Here is a 17,669-nt window from a genome sequence, read left to right on the forward strand (position 1 = left end):
ATTTTATTAGATAATGTGATTGAATGCAACATCAAGGGAATGGAAGTGTATCTAGAAGCTCCCTTCCTGACCTGTATGTTCATACAAACAGTAAAAATGTCGTGCTGGCAGCCATCAATGTGCTCACTTAAGGGAGAATTATCCCATGGCAGTAACAATAAATTACCCTAAGTATTATGTCTAAGTGTATAATAATAATAAAAAATTATTTCAATATAACACTCCGTTTCCTTTCTAGATTTTATAGACTCAGTGCTGACCTGAAAGCCAGGCTGATATAAAAGCAAGAATTACATCCTGCAAAGAATTTTTTTTGCAATTGAATAAAATGTAGATCTTTTAAAAATGTATGTAGGGACCAGATGACAGACACAGAAATAGATAAGAAGGCCCTACCCTCGAGCATTTGCTGATTAGAAAGGCAGATATTTATAACAGGAGAGATCTACATCTGATGTTCTTTCTGATTAAGATACCTCCTCCCTCAGCTGAGTGCTTTACTATAGGGCTAAAGGGTCAGTGTCTCTAAGTATTTCCTTCTGCAGTTGTTGCCATTTTTATATATAGTTAAATACACACTGGACAGAGAGAGAGACAGAAACTGATTCCAGAGCTACAGGTCAATCACTTAGTAGGCCAAGAGTCAGTCAAATTCTGATTATAAATCACCAAGACTGAAACTCAGATCTCTTATATTCCAGGTTACTTTCAATGGAGAAGAGTTGCTTGAGGGGGTGGGTTGATTCCTCTTTCATTTTAACTACGAATTCCACGTCAGATCTCTAAATGCCAAACAAAGAAACTTCTTGTTTTGATCAATTACATTAGAATAGCAATTATTTCATCAAAGAAACCAGACTTATCAGCAATTAATGTTCTTCATTAATCCACTAACAGAATTATTTATTGTCAACGCAAGTTTCTGCATTTACAAAATTTTTGACCTGAAAAAGTCATTCCAGATTGCAGAAGAAAAGTTCTGACGGTTTCATTCATTCTGGAGTTAGTACTTCTTAACAAACTCGCAAGGACACTAGCTGTAATGGTAATTTTACAATTTGGATATTGGTCTTGGGTACCATACAGCTCCCATTGCTATAGTATGTGATCATCCTGTTCATCTACTTTGCTTCTCTAGCTTGTTTATCTTTCAAAAAACTCTGTGAAATAGAGTAACTCATTCCATTCTCAGGCCCTCATCTAATCCTTCAAAACTACAAGTGGGCTTGTTCACTCCTGAGCAAGTCAACTAATTCCTTCCAGAAAATATCCAGACAGGACAGCCATGCCAGGCTTCTCTTATCAGGATAGTCCTTCAACCCTACCCAAAATTCAGCTCTCATTCACACAAATGCCTCAACATATTCATGTCACCCCTTTGGGGCTGCAACTTGCTACCTCAGCATCATGCCATGAAGGCATTACTCTGGCAGTCTTAAACACAGCTCTTTGAACTGAATAAAGCACAAAAAGACAATAATGATGTTTTAGTGCCACAAGAGATTCAGGGCAGTTGAGTGTTTTGTACTCAATTGGACATGGCTGTTTTGCTCCATAGGGTACCAGCCCAGAGCACCATGGATTTGAGCCAGTCCACGTTCCTTAGTCTCTTCTTCACAGTCCACAAACACAATATACACATAACCGAATTAGAGACATAGGTGTAAGGTCCAGATCCACAAAGTTTTAGGCACCTAACTTCCAGTGATCTGTTCTGAAACTAAATTACTTGATCTAATACAAGAAGAGGGTAACAAAGCAAAGAACTAAAGCTAGCTCTCCTGAACTTCAAATGACCTTTATAAGTGCTGGATCCTCTTTCGTTTCTTTACTAGTCAAAGGCCTGTCTAGAAGGAATTTTACATAAATGAAAAGATCATATCCCACACACACCACTAAACTGTCATAACACCAATCCCACTTTCAGTTGGAAATTTCAACTCCTGTGCTGAAGTTGTTTTCTCATAATTAGTCAGTAAGGGGATTTTAAATTATTTTTTTACATTAAAATATAAAGAAAAATACACTAATGCTATTTTTTCAGGTGATTCTCTGCCAACCCTGTCAAGTATAAAGACGAAAACAGGCCAACTAAGAAGCCAGGTACAACTGAAGAGAAACCCAGATCTGCAAATCACTTATGTGACTCCACACAAGAAACTTCAACTATTTCCTCAAGTTTCACCACTGTTATATGGTGAGAAGTAAAATTGTCTACCTCAGTGTGATGTTGTGAGGATTAATTGGATGAAACTTGTCAGGCATTATACTACTCAGTGTCTCGTTGCAGCTTGTTTTCTTATCCTACTAAAAGCAAATCAAACTCTTTCCTGGAACCTCCAGATAGACTGTTTTATGAATTTAAAGAGAATTCCTTTCACAGTGTCATTTTTTCTATCCCAAACTGCATCTAAAATAACATTTTTTTACATAATTATTTCTCAGCATATGCATCGCTTAAAATACATGTATCAACAGGGCATATGGCGTCTACTTGAACATTGAATTTAAAATCATCTCCTTTCAAAATATTTGCTTATTGATAACAACTATAAATCCATCCTCGCAAAATGTTAAATCATGATACATACTTTTTCCTTTCAAAGCCTCAGAGGCTTTTTTTTTTCTTTAGTGGAGAAGGCAAGAAAGATCTTTACAACTGCAGTGTTGCTATTTTCCAAACTACACTACAATGACTGCTTTCCTGTGACAAAAAGTTCCCTGAACTACTATATTGAGTCTCAAAATTATTTGTCCCCCATAAAAAAATATTATCTTTCCAACATTTGCCAAATTCACTCCATAAACTTTGGCATAACCAGCAATATTGTCATTCACTCAAATCTTAGCACTTTCCACCAAATCACGACTGAAGTGTGCATCTGTTGGGTGTTCACAGAGCCCATATTTATCAAAGATTCCAAAGTGCACGTTGTCAGCTGCTACAAAAAAGCTATGAGACCTGTCATCCATCCTTTGTGCACCAAATGTGACACTAAATAACCTTCAGCAAATACAGCGGTGGCAGCTAGGGTCATACGAGCAGAGATTATACCTTCTGATTATCTCTCTTCACAGAGTATCAGAAATTTAAACTGTTACACAGAGATTAAAGACAGATCTTAGTTTCATTCTGTGAAAGCAAAATTCTCATACTCTGTGCCAGAAGATGCCTTTGAGATAGACAGAGATATATATATACTGGCATGAAATAAAAAGACTTAGTAATACAACTTCAAACAGAAGGTGGGATTTTAAACTTACAGAAGATACAAAATGCAAAGTTACAATTCCTGCAGTAATCAAGGCTTAGTTCCTATGGGCTCACTCCTGCAAGGTTCTGCACTGTGGTTATGCTCCAATAAGGAAATGAAACATGCCAGCAATCTCACTAATTTCAAAGGATCTACTCAAGCAATTTAATTTAAGCAACTTGCTTAAGCATTTCACTTATTCAAAAGATCACTAAGCACTTTGCAGATCCAGGACCCTTATGGGTAAGGAGAGCATCAGTCATGTAGTGTCAAGGTAAAAAAGTTCTCCTTACAAACCACACATGCAATCGTATAGAACTTTCTGGTATTACCAGATTTAGTGAATATGCCTCCAAGTGCTCAATTATTTGGAAAAGATAATGTAGCCACTTAGGGGCACAAGAAATGGTTAAAAAAAGAGAAAAATTAATCAAACTCCTTTCTACTGCTTACATTCTAAGAAGGCTTAGAGGAAAAATGAAAATGTTTTCCATTAAAAGTAAGAAGTGGGAATTTAGGAAACTAAGATAGTTCTGAAAACAGACTTCAGAAAAACCACTTTCTGTTCACATAAAACCTGTCTGACAGTGTTTTGACACATATCATCAGAGGTGGAGATTTTGCATCACTTTGCACAAACTCTAGCTGAAGTAGCTGCATAATAAAGGCTCACATATTGAGAGAAAATGCCTGAAAACTGTCTGAAAGATGAGCAGAACAGAAACTGCTCTGAGGCATATCAACCTTACTGCCAGAGATGCACTTGCCCAATTTCCTTTCTGCACCTTAGCTGCTGCTGAAGTTCAAAGCTAAGAAGGTCTCCTTCCCACAGAACTGCCAAGAGAAGAAGACAAGCTGAAGGTGATACAGCTCCGTTCTCCTCCCTGAGTATTAGAGCTACCTACAGTACTGCCTGTCACGTGTCAGGGGCAGGGAACAACCATGCAGCTCCCTTTCATCACTGTGGCAGCATATATCAAGAGAGAAAACATACTACTTGTCTTAATTTTTTGTCAAAATAAGGTTGTATTTAACTGCTTCACACTCTGCACTATACCTAAAAACTGTGTTTGAGAAATTTTTTCTCCTTAAAATCCTAGCTAATTTTTAAGTAGCAAGACAATGTGAGAATATAATGTTTCCTTGTTCAGCTATTCTAGAATACAAATGTTGAACTATGAATAAAAGATACACAATGATTAATGGTAACACATCCTGGACAGCAAATCATTTTAGCATCCACCCCATCTGCTCCTTTGAGATAGAAGAGACTGGAACAACAGAAAACCCCAGGAAAGCCCCTCTGAGAAAACTTGGCTGAAGTTTTCATATTTTATGTGATTTAGCAACAAAACCAAATCCCAGAATGGAGCTAAAAATTGGACCACAACTGTATATGTGCTCTTGAAACAGGCCAGGAATTTTGAACTAAAATGTGCGCAGACCTGGCAAGACTAATGATTGAAAACAAAATATTAACTAGATAGTTTTTGCTGAAGTTACTGATACATGTAACTCACATCAAGCAGTTTTAAAGTGTGTCCCAAAATTTGCAGACACATTGTAATATGCTGTAAGATGGGACCAGAATTGTAGGGTTCATGCTTTTGAAATCACAATTCATACAGGAGAAACTAAAGAATACACAGTTGACTCAATATAAGCACAGATATTGAATATTTAACAGGATGACCTTAATGTTCTCTTTACCAAAAAAAACCCAAAACCTAACACGAAAAACACATGTACACACAGTGTCCTATAAGGTAAATCACCAGTTTATGGAAACTCGTATCTTTTACGGATTTCATGACTCTCCAGCTCAGCTGGTATTGCAACTCTGAAATTCCTGCCTCTGAGTCCAATCTTTCTTCACAGTAATACTATTTTCGACATGGCATATCACAGAATCACAGAATCAAGTTGGAAATGACCTCTGGGATCACTGAGTCCAAACTATGACTGAACACTACCATGTCAACCACACCAAGTGTCATGTCCAGTCTTTCCTTAAACACCTTCAGGGACAGTGACTCCACCACCTTCCTGGGCGGTCCATTCCAATGTCTAATCACCCCTTCTGTGAAGAAATTCCTTCTTATGTCCAACCTAAACGTCCCCTGGAGCAGCTTAAGATTATAACTAGTACTTTAGATAATACTGACAGTGCTCAATTATACATCTCGACACGATAATTTACTATGTAGAGCTCAATAATGACAAGTGGCTTTTTGTACCAGATGGAGTACATGTGTTTAGTCTCTCACAAAGATATTAAAACCAGAAGCCTTATAAGAATTCTTGTAAGAATGTACCTATCATTTTTAAGCTTGTGAATATATTTTTGATATTCAGTTCCACATGTCTTTTTAAGGGCTAGGTATGAGTGACAAAAACACACAAAAGGAGAGAGGGAGGATAATGGCAAGAAGATGACATAACTACAATAAATAGAGAAACAAGACAGTCTTAAAGGTTCCAGGTCACTGTATCATATAGAAGCAAATGTGAATATAAACAGGCTCCACCGATCTTCAGTCATCCATTATTACTCAACAATTTCTAGAAGCCTTCCTGGTAAAAGAGCCTTTTGAAGAGGAAAGGAGTGTAGGAAAATAATTTCATATTGGATCTATAGATTATGTAGGCAGAAGACACAACACTAATGCAAGTTTAAGGCAGCAGAATTGTGCTTGCTTTCAAAAACTTAACTTTGTATTTCCCACCTATCTGCAGACCTGAGGTAACACTTCATTGCCAAAGAAGGTGGCTGCACCAGACTGTTCCCTTGTATACATGTTCACTATATTGCATCCAAGACTGTTTGCGAAAGCTAAGTAACCATTTTTCATTAAATCTTTTAAATTGCAATAAATATGTCAAGAGGAGCAAAGGTGATGGATTTACTTGATCAAAACCAACATGAAATCTACAAACCCCAAGCTGACCCAGCTGATAAACAGTCCTTGTACAGAACACAGCAGTCCACCCAACATCATCATGCATTTCATTTTGGGCATAGTCTGACCTCTGTACACGACCAAAACAAAAGTCAAGTGGCTAGTAAGACAAATCTGGATTTCAGGCAGCAGTAGCAGAATGACAGTCTCATATTTTATTACAAATAATTTTTATGGTGTTTATTTAATTTGGGGTTTTTTTTCAACAGGTCTGCCAGTTGGAACTTAGTCCCATAGCTTGAACTGAATCTATTCCTAGGGCATACACCCCTTCCTCAGGCAATTACAGGGTGGAAAGTAAAGCCGAAATCAGTTATCAAGATTTTTATCTTCTTAGTTACAAACACCTGGAAATTAGGAATTACAACATAATGGCGGGGCAGTAATAATTTTATGGTTATGTAGGGAGTGAAAATTACACTGTTTTGTGGTCTGCAACTTGGTATGTTCATTCTTAGAGTAGTGCTAAGATCTATTAAACTCAGAGATCAGTGCTAATACTCAAATCAAAAATCTTAAAACCCATAAAGATGAGAAACAAATATATTAAGCCCTCGAGCTCTAATCCTAGGGAGTCTTGAGACACCAGATCTAAAGTTCACCTTGTCAAACATGTCCTCACACCCCATAAGTCTCTATAGGGAAGTAATCTGAAGTCCAGTGGAATCAGTGGGCAAATTCTTTCTGCTACTTCCAGTGAGGTTTGAATAGGGCTCCAAAAAACCCCAAAACTCAAGGAGAGCTACAGGCGAGCGTCCAGAATATCCTTTTCCAATGGTATAAATCATTAATCTATGACTCCTGAAGTTCCTGAGACACCAGTTCATGTTGAAATCAAAATGCAGGTGGGAGGAAATAGGTACAGCAAGGGGGTCAAGGGACAGAAAGCAGAATAATACGATTTCAAAACATAATCATGATTAGGGAAGAGCGACACAAATAGTGTCAGAGCCCATGAACTTTCTTAGAACCAGTAATCAGAGTGATATTTTAATGGTTGCTATATGTGTGGGGCAATAAAAGCATACAATTTCGTTGTGTTGCATAAATAACAGAACTGTTCACTCTCCAACTCCTCTGGTAATTCAAGCAGATATAACTTGAAATTTTAACACTAGAAAAATTATGTGAATTAAGAAAACCAGATTTTACTAAGTTGCAGTGTTTCCTGGTGCGTGCACGAAGCTGTAAACCTGAGAACACATACAGTAAGCATTTTCCAACAATATGGTTCTACGATTAAAGCAAAGGTCTTCTTAAGAGTTGCAACACATCCTAAGTTGTGAAACAGGAGCAATTTGTTTAAGCGACAAATGAAAACAGCTTACCTAATCTTTTTAGAAGATCCTATCAATTAAGAAAATAAATGCAAAAGGTCTTCAAATGACAAAGCCCACCTTATCAAAAAAAAATGGGATTTTCATGATATTTGTATTCAAACACAGCAGGAACTGTAGGAGTCTAAATAAAACTACCAAAGTAATTACGCTGGCCTTTTTTCTACACAGATATCAATTTAAATAAGTTTTTAAGTAAGAACACACACACCAGTTTAAGCCATAATTGGCAATTCTACATTTTAGGGCAGTTAGTCACATCTTACTAGTTAGTACTCAAAGAATCTTTTTTTTTTTTAAATCAGACTTACATTGTTTTTTCATCTCTTTAAGTTGATCCATAAAATACACGTATTTTTCATTGCTTTTTAAATCTGAGTCACTGTTCTTATTCTCAATTGTAGTTAATTTTTCTTGCACCAAGTTTTCTAAATCTGGTATAATTTCTGGTTTTTCTCGTTTTACCTGTAAGGAACAAGAAATAGAATGTTATTCATTATGACACATTTTAATACAAAGCAAAGGACATAAAGCAAAAATTCATTAGCATAATCTCAGTTTCTTTTGACTACAGTTAGGCTTCCTGCTCTGAAGCTGTAACCTCCAGGTAATTATTCATTTCAGTAAAAGTAACTATGAAATGTAGAGATTAACTACTCAGTATCATTTTAACTCAGTTTCTGGGTATTTCTCATGCTAACAATAGGAAAAACCGAACCTTGCAGTCAAATTTACTTCCCTGAGTAGTGAAAGTAAACATGTTAACAACAACCAGCATGACACAGCATGCATGAAAACAATGAATACAACTCTGTCCAGAATGAGAGATGATTAAAAAGCAGAAATAACATCAAGAGTTTTCTTAAAAACCTCCACTCTCTCACAATTTTGGAGTCAGCTTTACAGAAGCTTATAATCTACATGCATGATCAGTGTGATAACTCCAGCAAAAGCAATACATAGGCTAATGTGAAAGGAAAGCACCCGAATTTATTTGTGCTGTGTGAACAAGAAGCATTATGCCACACAGGCAGGTAAAAATACAGTTTATTGAAAAGTACTTGTTTGCAGCAATTACATCTAGATTGATCTGAAGAATAAATACCTAGAAATAAAAGGGAGGTCATCACATAGGCAATATTAAGATATTCTAAGAATGCAAAAAGCACTTTGGGAACCCCCTAAAGACAGTAATTGGGGTTTTCCGTTCTGTTTCTCAAGCCAACATTAAACTCCAGGGAACTGTACCTTTGACAGGTCTTCAAAAGTACTGGATTACAGGTAATGTGGACTGTGCTGTACAATGATGGCCAGCAATAGCACAAAGTTGGAAAGAAGGGTGGACATCTGTCAAAGCCTTAATGCTAAGCATCTTCAGAACCAGACAAAGGCCATTTCTATCTCAAAATTATGACAAAACAGGACAAAGTGAAAAAAAAGGAGGTAAGCACCATTTCTGCTGAGCCACTCGTCCCCTACCACACACATTAAATTCTGCCCCTTACCAGACCATGCTACTATTCATTGTGAAAGACAGGAAAAGAGGCTACTGAGAAAAAAACAGTCCACTTCATCAAATCGTTTACAGCTTTGAAAGTTTACAGAGACCTTGGAAATCCTACAGAATATATCATATTTCAGGAGCCAAAGGAATAATAAATGTTGATGTAAAAATGAACTCTGTAGATATATAAAATGCTACAAGAAAACTTTACTTTCCCTTAATCAAAACAAAGCAATCCATAAAACTATTACTTCTTCCAGGAGTAGAGCCAGTTTGGCACATTTTCTTCAGGCAGATACAAGTTGTGGCAAGAAGAAAAATAAGAAAAAAATATGGACTGCCAGATGATAGCATGCAAAGTTTTCAAAGGCACCTGGAGATAAAAGATCACCAACCACAACATCCAACTGTGAATGGGAATACCTTGGTACCAAAGGAGCTCAGTGACTATGAAAGACTAACATCATTAGAGATGCTCAGACTGCTGCATAAAGCCAAGAAGTAGCATAGAGTCCTTATCCTATGAAATCTGACAAAATGAGCAAAGGAAAACAGAATATCCTGTGTCCAGTGCAGTGGGGACAATTGTACAAACTCGAATGAGTTGCCTGTGTCAGCATCACAGCAAACTCCTGCAACAGAGGGCCTGTCACAAACTCAACCAGAACTGTTCAGTACTCAGCTGGAGGAGATACTTGGCCTTCAGGTATAAACAAGCACAAGAAAACAGTTACTAAATCAAAATACATTTAAAATCCAAGACATTATAAAAGAATGATTTGATCTGGACCACATACTCCCTTCTGCAACATCAGGTTGTTTTTACCGACATTCCAACATTTTCTCTTAAACATAAAAATAACATGTAGACACATTCACAAGCATAGACAAATAACAATCCACCACTAAGATCTGCCCTCATCATGAATGAGAGCACTATGGTCAGATCCCATATGGAAGATCCAGCTGTGTATACTGAAAGAGACCCTGCAGTGCTTCTAAGTTGCTGATACTGACACAAAGAGTAAAAGAAATTATGTGGACATTCATCATAGGCATCTATTGGTAGCAAAGACAATGTCAATAACCTTTTCTTCTCCACAGGCACCACGTTACACATTGACATAGTTACATCAGGCTCTTTTTATCTTTTTCTTGGCTCATGGAAGATTTGAGTGCAGGTATGCATCAACATACCATCTTCAATCATACCCTCAGAGTGAAAGGTGAAAAGAAGGGCACAGCCAAGGCTAGTTCAAACAGTGGTGCTCTCTACTCCAATTTCCAGAATATGAGCAGAAAAAAGGCAGCAACTGTAACTTCTAGTGTTATGCTAGCAAAACCAACATATGTCTGAGAAGCTGCATTACACCACTCTGCACTGGTGAGGCCCCACCTCAAGGCCTGTGTGCAGTTTTGGGTGCCACAACGTAAGAAAGATATAGATCTATTAAAAAGCACCAAAAGGAGGGCCACAAAGATGGTCAACAGTCTAGAGAAGCCATATGTGGAGTGGCTGAGATCACTTTGTTTATTCAGCACAGAGAAGACTGAGGGGAGACCTCACTGCAGTCAGCAGCTTCCTCATAAGGGGAAGCAGAAAGGCAGGCACCACTCTCTGCTCCCTGGTGATCAGGAATAAGACCTGAGGGAATGGCATGAAGCTGTGTCAGGGGATATTTAGGCTGGATATTAGGAAAAGGTTCTCCATGCAGAGGCTGGCCGGGCACTAGAACAGGCTCCCTGCAGCACCAAGCCTGTCTGAGTTCAAGAAGTGTTTGGGCAACACTCTCAGGCACATGGTGTGATTCTTGGGCTTGTCTTGTGCAGGGCCAGGAGCTGGACTCAATGATGCTTGTGGGTCCCTTCTAGTTCAGGATACTCTATGATTCCATGATTCTATGATATGCAGCTTTGTCTGTTCCACTGTGGAGCTACAGAAATTTGCATATAGACATCTGTACCAACCTCAAGAAAACGCTTATATAAAACCCTCCCTTACCTACATAAACTATAATCGCACAGCGTGCCGCCACAGATCGATCAAAGTAAGAGCTAGCATGCTCTTTGCTACAGGCAACATGAACAATTTCACCAGCTATCAAGAGGAAAAAAGTCTTTCCCACCAGCTATAGTCCCAACAGCAATACATCATATTGTGAGGACAGTCCAGCAACACGTATGACAAAAGCTCAGACAACCTAAAGAAAAGCTCAGAAACCTAAAGAGTCAGATGAGAGAAATGTTAAAAGAATGCCCTTTCCTGTAGTTGAACTTCTTTCATGTTTACTATTTAAATTCAGTTTCTGTTCACCTCCACATGACTGCTTTCATTAAAATGATTAGTAGAGACACCATTCCTGACCACACTCAATACTGTGCCATCACATATGCTATTACTGAAATGCCAGGCAGACCTTCTGGAAGGTGAACACATCACAGGTGAATAACAAGGCATGTCCACCCATTATAATAACAAGTAAATATGTTTGCTGTGCACAAGCAATTCCTCTTTGGTGCTGCATATCCTATTCTATGAAGAGCGTTGAGAATGGCCTAAAACAACAACATAACATTTGGGAAAACAAATGTAAGAAAATGTGCCATCAGTCCTAGATCCTCACAGTGGGACAGAATTACAACATCTTATACACTGCATCAGCACAACACCCTTACAGGTACATCACAGTTTTCTTAGTTCTCGCCACCCACCCACTCCTACTCTACAGATGCTTGATGGATGTAGGAATGATGAGATCAGCAAAACAAAATGTATGAGGACAATACAAACATACGACATGGCTAAGGAACAGGGCAAAACTATCAGTATTCAGGGCAACAAGCTGGGGTCACGCTCCTTTTTGGTCTCAACAGCATGCCAGATAAATGCTTATCAGGAGACCTGAAGGCATGTTGAATTTCTCAGAAAAAGTTACTTCACATGGGAACCATGAAAGACATGTTAAGCAAACAACTGTTCGTTTAGCAGCACTGTCAGCCAAAACCAGCATGGTAAGTTACACCTTGCAGTCATTAGTCAATCCATGGAGAGCTACATTGATTTTGAAATCGGGTGGAGGCATACACACCCTACAAGGCATCCTGGAAATTACATGTGACGATGAACTGGGAGTGTTCAGGACATATGGTGAAAAGAAGTATCAGTCACAACAGCTTGTTTACAGCAATAGAAAAAGCAAAAGCATCTGCTGTGACATACCAGCAAAGAACCACATGGGTATTTACATGGGAGATCAGCAATAAGAGAACAGACATGTTATACATGATAATTAATGATATTCCATACATGATTTATCAACAGTCGTGATAGGAAAACACATTTAGAAACACTAAAAAAAATTGTTTAGAAAAACATAGCTGAGGTTTAGCTATCAAAACATTTATTTGTTCATGGCCACATGTCACACCACGTGGTCACAGTGATATGTGCAAAGGGGTGTCTGTGTTTGATGGGCAATGCTTATGAAATGAGCCACTTCATGGCAGGTCTTTGGCTTCTGCCAGTATCTGTCTGTAGGGATAAGCTTTTTTCTTGTAGATTCTTCCACTGGAAGTATACCTATTCCATGCATAAACTGTAAAGACTATGCCTCCAAAAATCAGGCTTTTTGAAAGGCCAGCTTGCACAGCCTAAGGGAACAGTTAACTCAGGGTACTCCAAGGGACAGTCTGGGGAATTTTTATTTCATCAATTACCTTAACCACCAAATCAGAAATAAATTATTCTGTCCCAGACCAACCTCAGAACCAGTAAGGCCAAAGGTACCACAGACTAAAACTGGACCAGTTTGCGATATTAGTCTACATACAGTAAGAGATCAGTGTCTAAAAAGGCACTAATTAGCATAACTCTGCATGTAGCACTGCAGCATTTAAAAACTGTCCTGCCCACTCCCAAAACACTTCACAAACATTAAAGAATTTAGCCTTAAACACCCATTGTGACGTACCATTTATTTTTCAAATGGGGAGACTGCAGCATTAAGAGATGAATAACTTGGCCTCAGGTTGCAGAAGGAGACTGGCAGAACCAAAAATAAATAAATCCCAGCTCTGTGCTTTGAGCACAAAGCCAACCTTTTACCTTCTCCTTTAGCTAAGGGAAAGTTCAAATTAACATGTGCATTTCGTTCACTCTCTATAAAGAGCCTGAAACAACTTGTGGCTGCTTGGCAAACTTTGTGATAAAAGAGCAGCGTTCTGCCTGCCACAGAAATGCTCCCCTGGCCTTTGCATTGCAGTGGTTCAGCATGTGACACTCCATGGTTATTTTTTAGCCTTTTCATTCTTCTCTCTCTAGCACAGAAGCCCTTTAGCTGCGTATTTTTAATCCTGTCACTGTTCCTAGGTACCCTTTCTCAGGGCGATCACTTATGTAGCCTGGTGTTTGGGAGTTTGCCAGTGCCATCCAAGAGAAATTTCTCAGAAATTTTTTGCCCTACCTGAATCTTGTTGAGGTTTCCTCAAACCAGTGATACAACCTGCAAAAGAACTATCTTTTCAAAGAATTCAGAATTCGCACCATGCATTATTTGTCACTGTAATTTAATCTCTACAAAATATGGACTTTTAGAGTTTAATTTATGGATAATACTGACATTTGTAAGGTAAAGAAACATTCCTGCTTGCTCATGAACTTTCAAAAGACCAAGTCAGCTGACATGGCAGAATTTCTTCATTTTCCAGATTCTTTGTTGTTCATTTATGAAAGGGAGGGTGATTAGTCACTCAGTGCTGAGAAGCTCAGAGGTATGTAGTTACCTAGATATTTATAGTCTTTTGGGACAACCCAAAAAATTAGTTGCTGATGTTTCCACCTAACTCTAAACTCATAGTAATTTGAACTGTATTTACACTATAGCCATGTGCCTCTGCATCTTTTGAAGAAAAACTTACTGTCTTACAGCTCCTGTTGGGACAGAATTTCTTATCTCTGTGAATTGGGATATTGTAAAGGAACTCAGTCAAGATCTCTCAGACAAGGGGTGGTCAGCCTAAGGCATCCTAAAAAGACCCAGTTCAGATTCTAGGAATCTCACATTTTCTGAGTTGACTTCACTTTAAAATACCTGACCCACATGTGGACATATCTAAAATTGCTTATTTCAGAGAACAAATACCAAGAATTGGCTGGCTAAAACAATAAGCATGGGCACTGACAAAACAGCCTCTCTGAGCATCTCTATCATAGATAAAGTAACTATTCTTCCTTTATTTATATCTGCTATGCAACAAAAGCAAACAAAAATGCATGTCACATTTCTTTCTTGTTTAACAATTCCTACATCCTATTATTTCATCCTTACCTCACTAAATAATTTATTATTACAAATATGCAGCCTTTCAACACACATATTTATTTTACCTCAGGGTAAGTCAAAGTTTGCTGTGATTATTTATTGTAACCAATTTTTTTTTCACTGAGAGGGAAAATAACATGAGAGCTAAGTAAATTTGTGGGTTGAGTCACCCATACACTTTGTGAATCATGTGAGAACCAACTCAAAGTGAGTCACCACTGTAACTGAATCAGGCTGCAAAATTTCAGCTCAACCTAAACAGTCATTTATTATTCTTCAATGGCTGGATTCAAACCCTTAGCAAATATCAGATCATTTGCTGATGCACAAATAAAACACTGCTCTTGGAAACATTTGCAGGGGCAGTCAAAAAGGGTATCATCACTTAGCAGCAGGAGCTGCAGCAGTTTGAACACAACTCTGCTGCAGCAGGGATTGCCTAAGGGCCCACATCTGATTCAGGAGAGTCAACACCTCTGCACAGCGTGGCTGCAGGGCTGGGACTCCGCTTGAGCAACACCTTCGCAGACAATTGTGAAATACCAAGAGGCAGAGTTATAAGGGCTGACCCACACGTATGACACATACTGCCTATTAAACTGGGCCAGCACAACAGAAAATCGCTGTCAGCAAGTTTAAAATATCCCAGAACTCTGCCAGAGTAACAGTCTAAAGGTGAGGCAGGGTTGCTGCAGTTCCAAAACAGCACATCAATAACGTGGCTGTAGGTAGGGTGCCCCCCATAATGAACCTGCTAGTACCTTCCACAGCTTCCTTTCCCGACGTTAAACACAGCTAGACACATTAAACATTTATAAAGAAAGTAAGCACTGAGGGACACACACGGCTTGCAGGTATACTGGGGTATATCTAAACAAATTCCTCACAACTCCTGGCACACGACAGTCATTTCGTTAAGGCCAGAAATGGACTTTGGCCCACCCTGGTTGCTTTCTTTCTCCTGCTTAGAAAGGAACCATATATAGAGAGTGGGATTAATGTAAATAAGCACCAGGTGAAGAAACAAAATTGCCTGCGTGCAAATGCAAAGTTTACAGCCTGACCAGAGTTTCTTGGGGTTCCCATGTGTTAGAAGTTTCACCTCAAGCAAAATGCTTTACTCTGCACACAGTTTAACAGAAAAAAGCCACCCCGTTTGTATTTTCCCCTGGTACTGACTATGGTCTTTTTGTTTCTCTTCAAGACCCCTTGTGCAGTGCTTTGCAAAGTGCAAAGAGGTAAAAACAAGCAACAAAAGGGGATCTTACTGAAATACCAGTATTAAAACTACCTGCTACCAATGATGTAAAACTGGCTCACAAAAACAGCAGTAAATGTGAGGATTAAAGGTGAGGTTTTCCCAAAGCACCAAAGTGAAGAAAGTTCATGGATATTTAGAAGCTTAATCCTTTAGCATTTCTGAAAGCCTGTGGTTTGCTGTAAGGGTTGGATTGAATTTTGTTAATTATTTCAACCAAACAGAAGTCTGTCTTCACTTTGTTTTTCTGTCGTTTTTTCCAACATATGAAGTATGAATACGACAAAGCAAAAAATTCTACAGTATTTGGGAGATATTTATGAAAACATCTAAAAAATATGGTTCAACACACGGTGAAGAATCAAGCATATCTTCTTTTCCTTGTATTTAAAAGTTCTGCCACAAACACAGTTTATATGCAAGTTAATTTTTGTGCACTAGAGATACATAGCATCTTGTTCCAAGCAGTTTTGCCTGAGCACAGATGAAGGCTTATAACAGCAAAAATAACTTATAACTTTATTTTTATAAAAACGTGGCTTTGTTTTAACAGCATGTTAGAAACTGTGAGGCAGATGGTGCATCTGTTTTAGCAAGGTTGATTCAGCAAATGCATCAGGCTGTTGAACCAGTTTACCAAGCTGCTGATTAATTCACATATTTAGCAAATACATTAACATGGATATTAGAGCTTTTTTTTCTTTCTTTAATATCCCACTCAAACTGATGGGAATTTAGACATTGATTTCAGTGGGAGCAGAAGAAGGCCCTAAGGTGATTTCAGATTAACAACCTGTTTACTCTTGTATGGTTCTGCTTATTTGACTGAGATCACTAAACCCCATGTTTTCTACAGTATGAAAATAAAGGGCTAAATCCTAAAATAAGTACAATTCAGTGTTATTTTCAGCTCCTACAAGACACTGATGATTTAGCTGTGAAGCTGATTCCTGTATAAAGTGTGACTTATCCTTTGAAGACCTGTATGCAGCAATTATTCTTAAAATCAGCTGATTTTCCAGAGGCATGTTTTCCATATTCCTTGTGTATAACTGCAGTAAAAGTCAAGCAGACTTTTTCAATTTTTACTCCACCTGAATTTTTTTTTCACTCATCTGATGAAATTCTTATCCTCAAAAAGTTCTTCCGCACTGACAGCATTTCTTCTTCATACTCTCCAAAACAGCAATGTGAGTCATATCATCATTTTTCATTAAGACTAAACATAACCTCTACACTTTGGGGAAACAGCAATAAGATACCTTAAGTACAGACTCATGCTTCATTTGAATTGACATCAGTTGAAAAACATAAATCCTGAATGACATTTGCAGCCTAGACTCATCAAATTCATGTATTCATATTAATATCTAGATCAAGATGGCAATACTTCCATCAGGGTCAGCTCCACCTCTAACACAGAACAGTGAATTCAGGGATAGTTCAGAGCTGCACTAAGCAAAACAAACAAAAACACCAAGCCAGTGCAACTGCAATAAGCCCCCCAATTTCCTTACAAATTGGTAATACCTACCTTACTTATACTGCACTGGGTACAAAACACCTCACTTGTATGACAGTACCAGTCTGTGCCCTGCAGCAGAACTGTCTTTTATTTTGCACTTAACTGCAAATGCGCAGGGACAAGTTTCTCCCTTGAACCTTTCTACCTGATCATATTCTTCAATCATTATTAGTGATGTTTACTTATCCAGCTTCCTATTTGGACTGCCCTCAATAGAGTTATTAGCCACTAAATCCCAGGTCTTACTTCCAGTCTTATCCTTCTTGATTTACCAGTTCTGGCTGACAGCTTCCACCTCTTCCCTTGTCTTGGCTTTCCTAGTACATGCACAAGTGATTATTTTCTCTTGCACAGCACACTCTGGAATGATAACATACTCTTTTTGCTACATGCTTGTCACAGGATATCCAAATTCCCTAGTTTTTAGAGGTTCCCTGCAAGCAGTATATCATTTAATAGAGAAGGATATTTTCAACTGCAATTCTTTTCCTCCTCTTTGCTTATAGGTCC

General features: G+C 38.3%; 1 protein-coding gene across 5 annotated transcripts in view; it reads right to left on the reverse strand.

The window, feature by feature from the left end:
• NSMCE2 (NSE2 (MMS21) homolog, SMC5-SMC6 complex SUMO ligase) overlaps nucleotides 1-17,669 on the reverse strand; it is a 132,889-nt gene that overhangs the window by 63,926 nt on the left and 51,294 nt on the right. For all 5 annotated transcript variants that reach the window (XM_064645111.1, XM_064645121.1, XM_064645086.1 and 2 more), the window contains one exon: nucleotides 7,863-8,016. In XM_064645111.1, coding sequence (XP_064501181.1) covers nucleotides 7,863-8,016 — 154 coding nt within the window. The remainder of the gene's footprint in view (nucleotides 1-7,862; nucleotides 8,017-17,669) is intronic.

This window comes from Pseudopipra pipra, chromosome 1, assembly GCF_036250125.1.
Source record: "Pseudopipra pipra isolate bDixPip1 chromosome 1, bDixPip1.hap1, whole genome shotgun sequence".
In the NCBI taxonomy this organism is placed as follows: domain Eukaryota; kingdom Metazoa; phylum Chordata; class Aves; order Passeriformes; family Pipridae; genus Pseudopipra; species Pseudopipra pipra.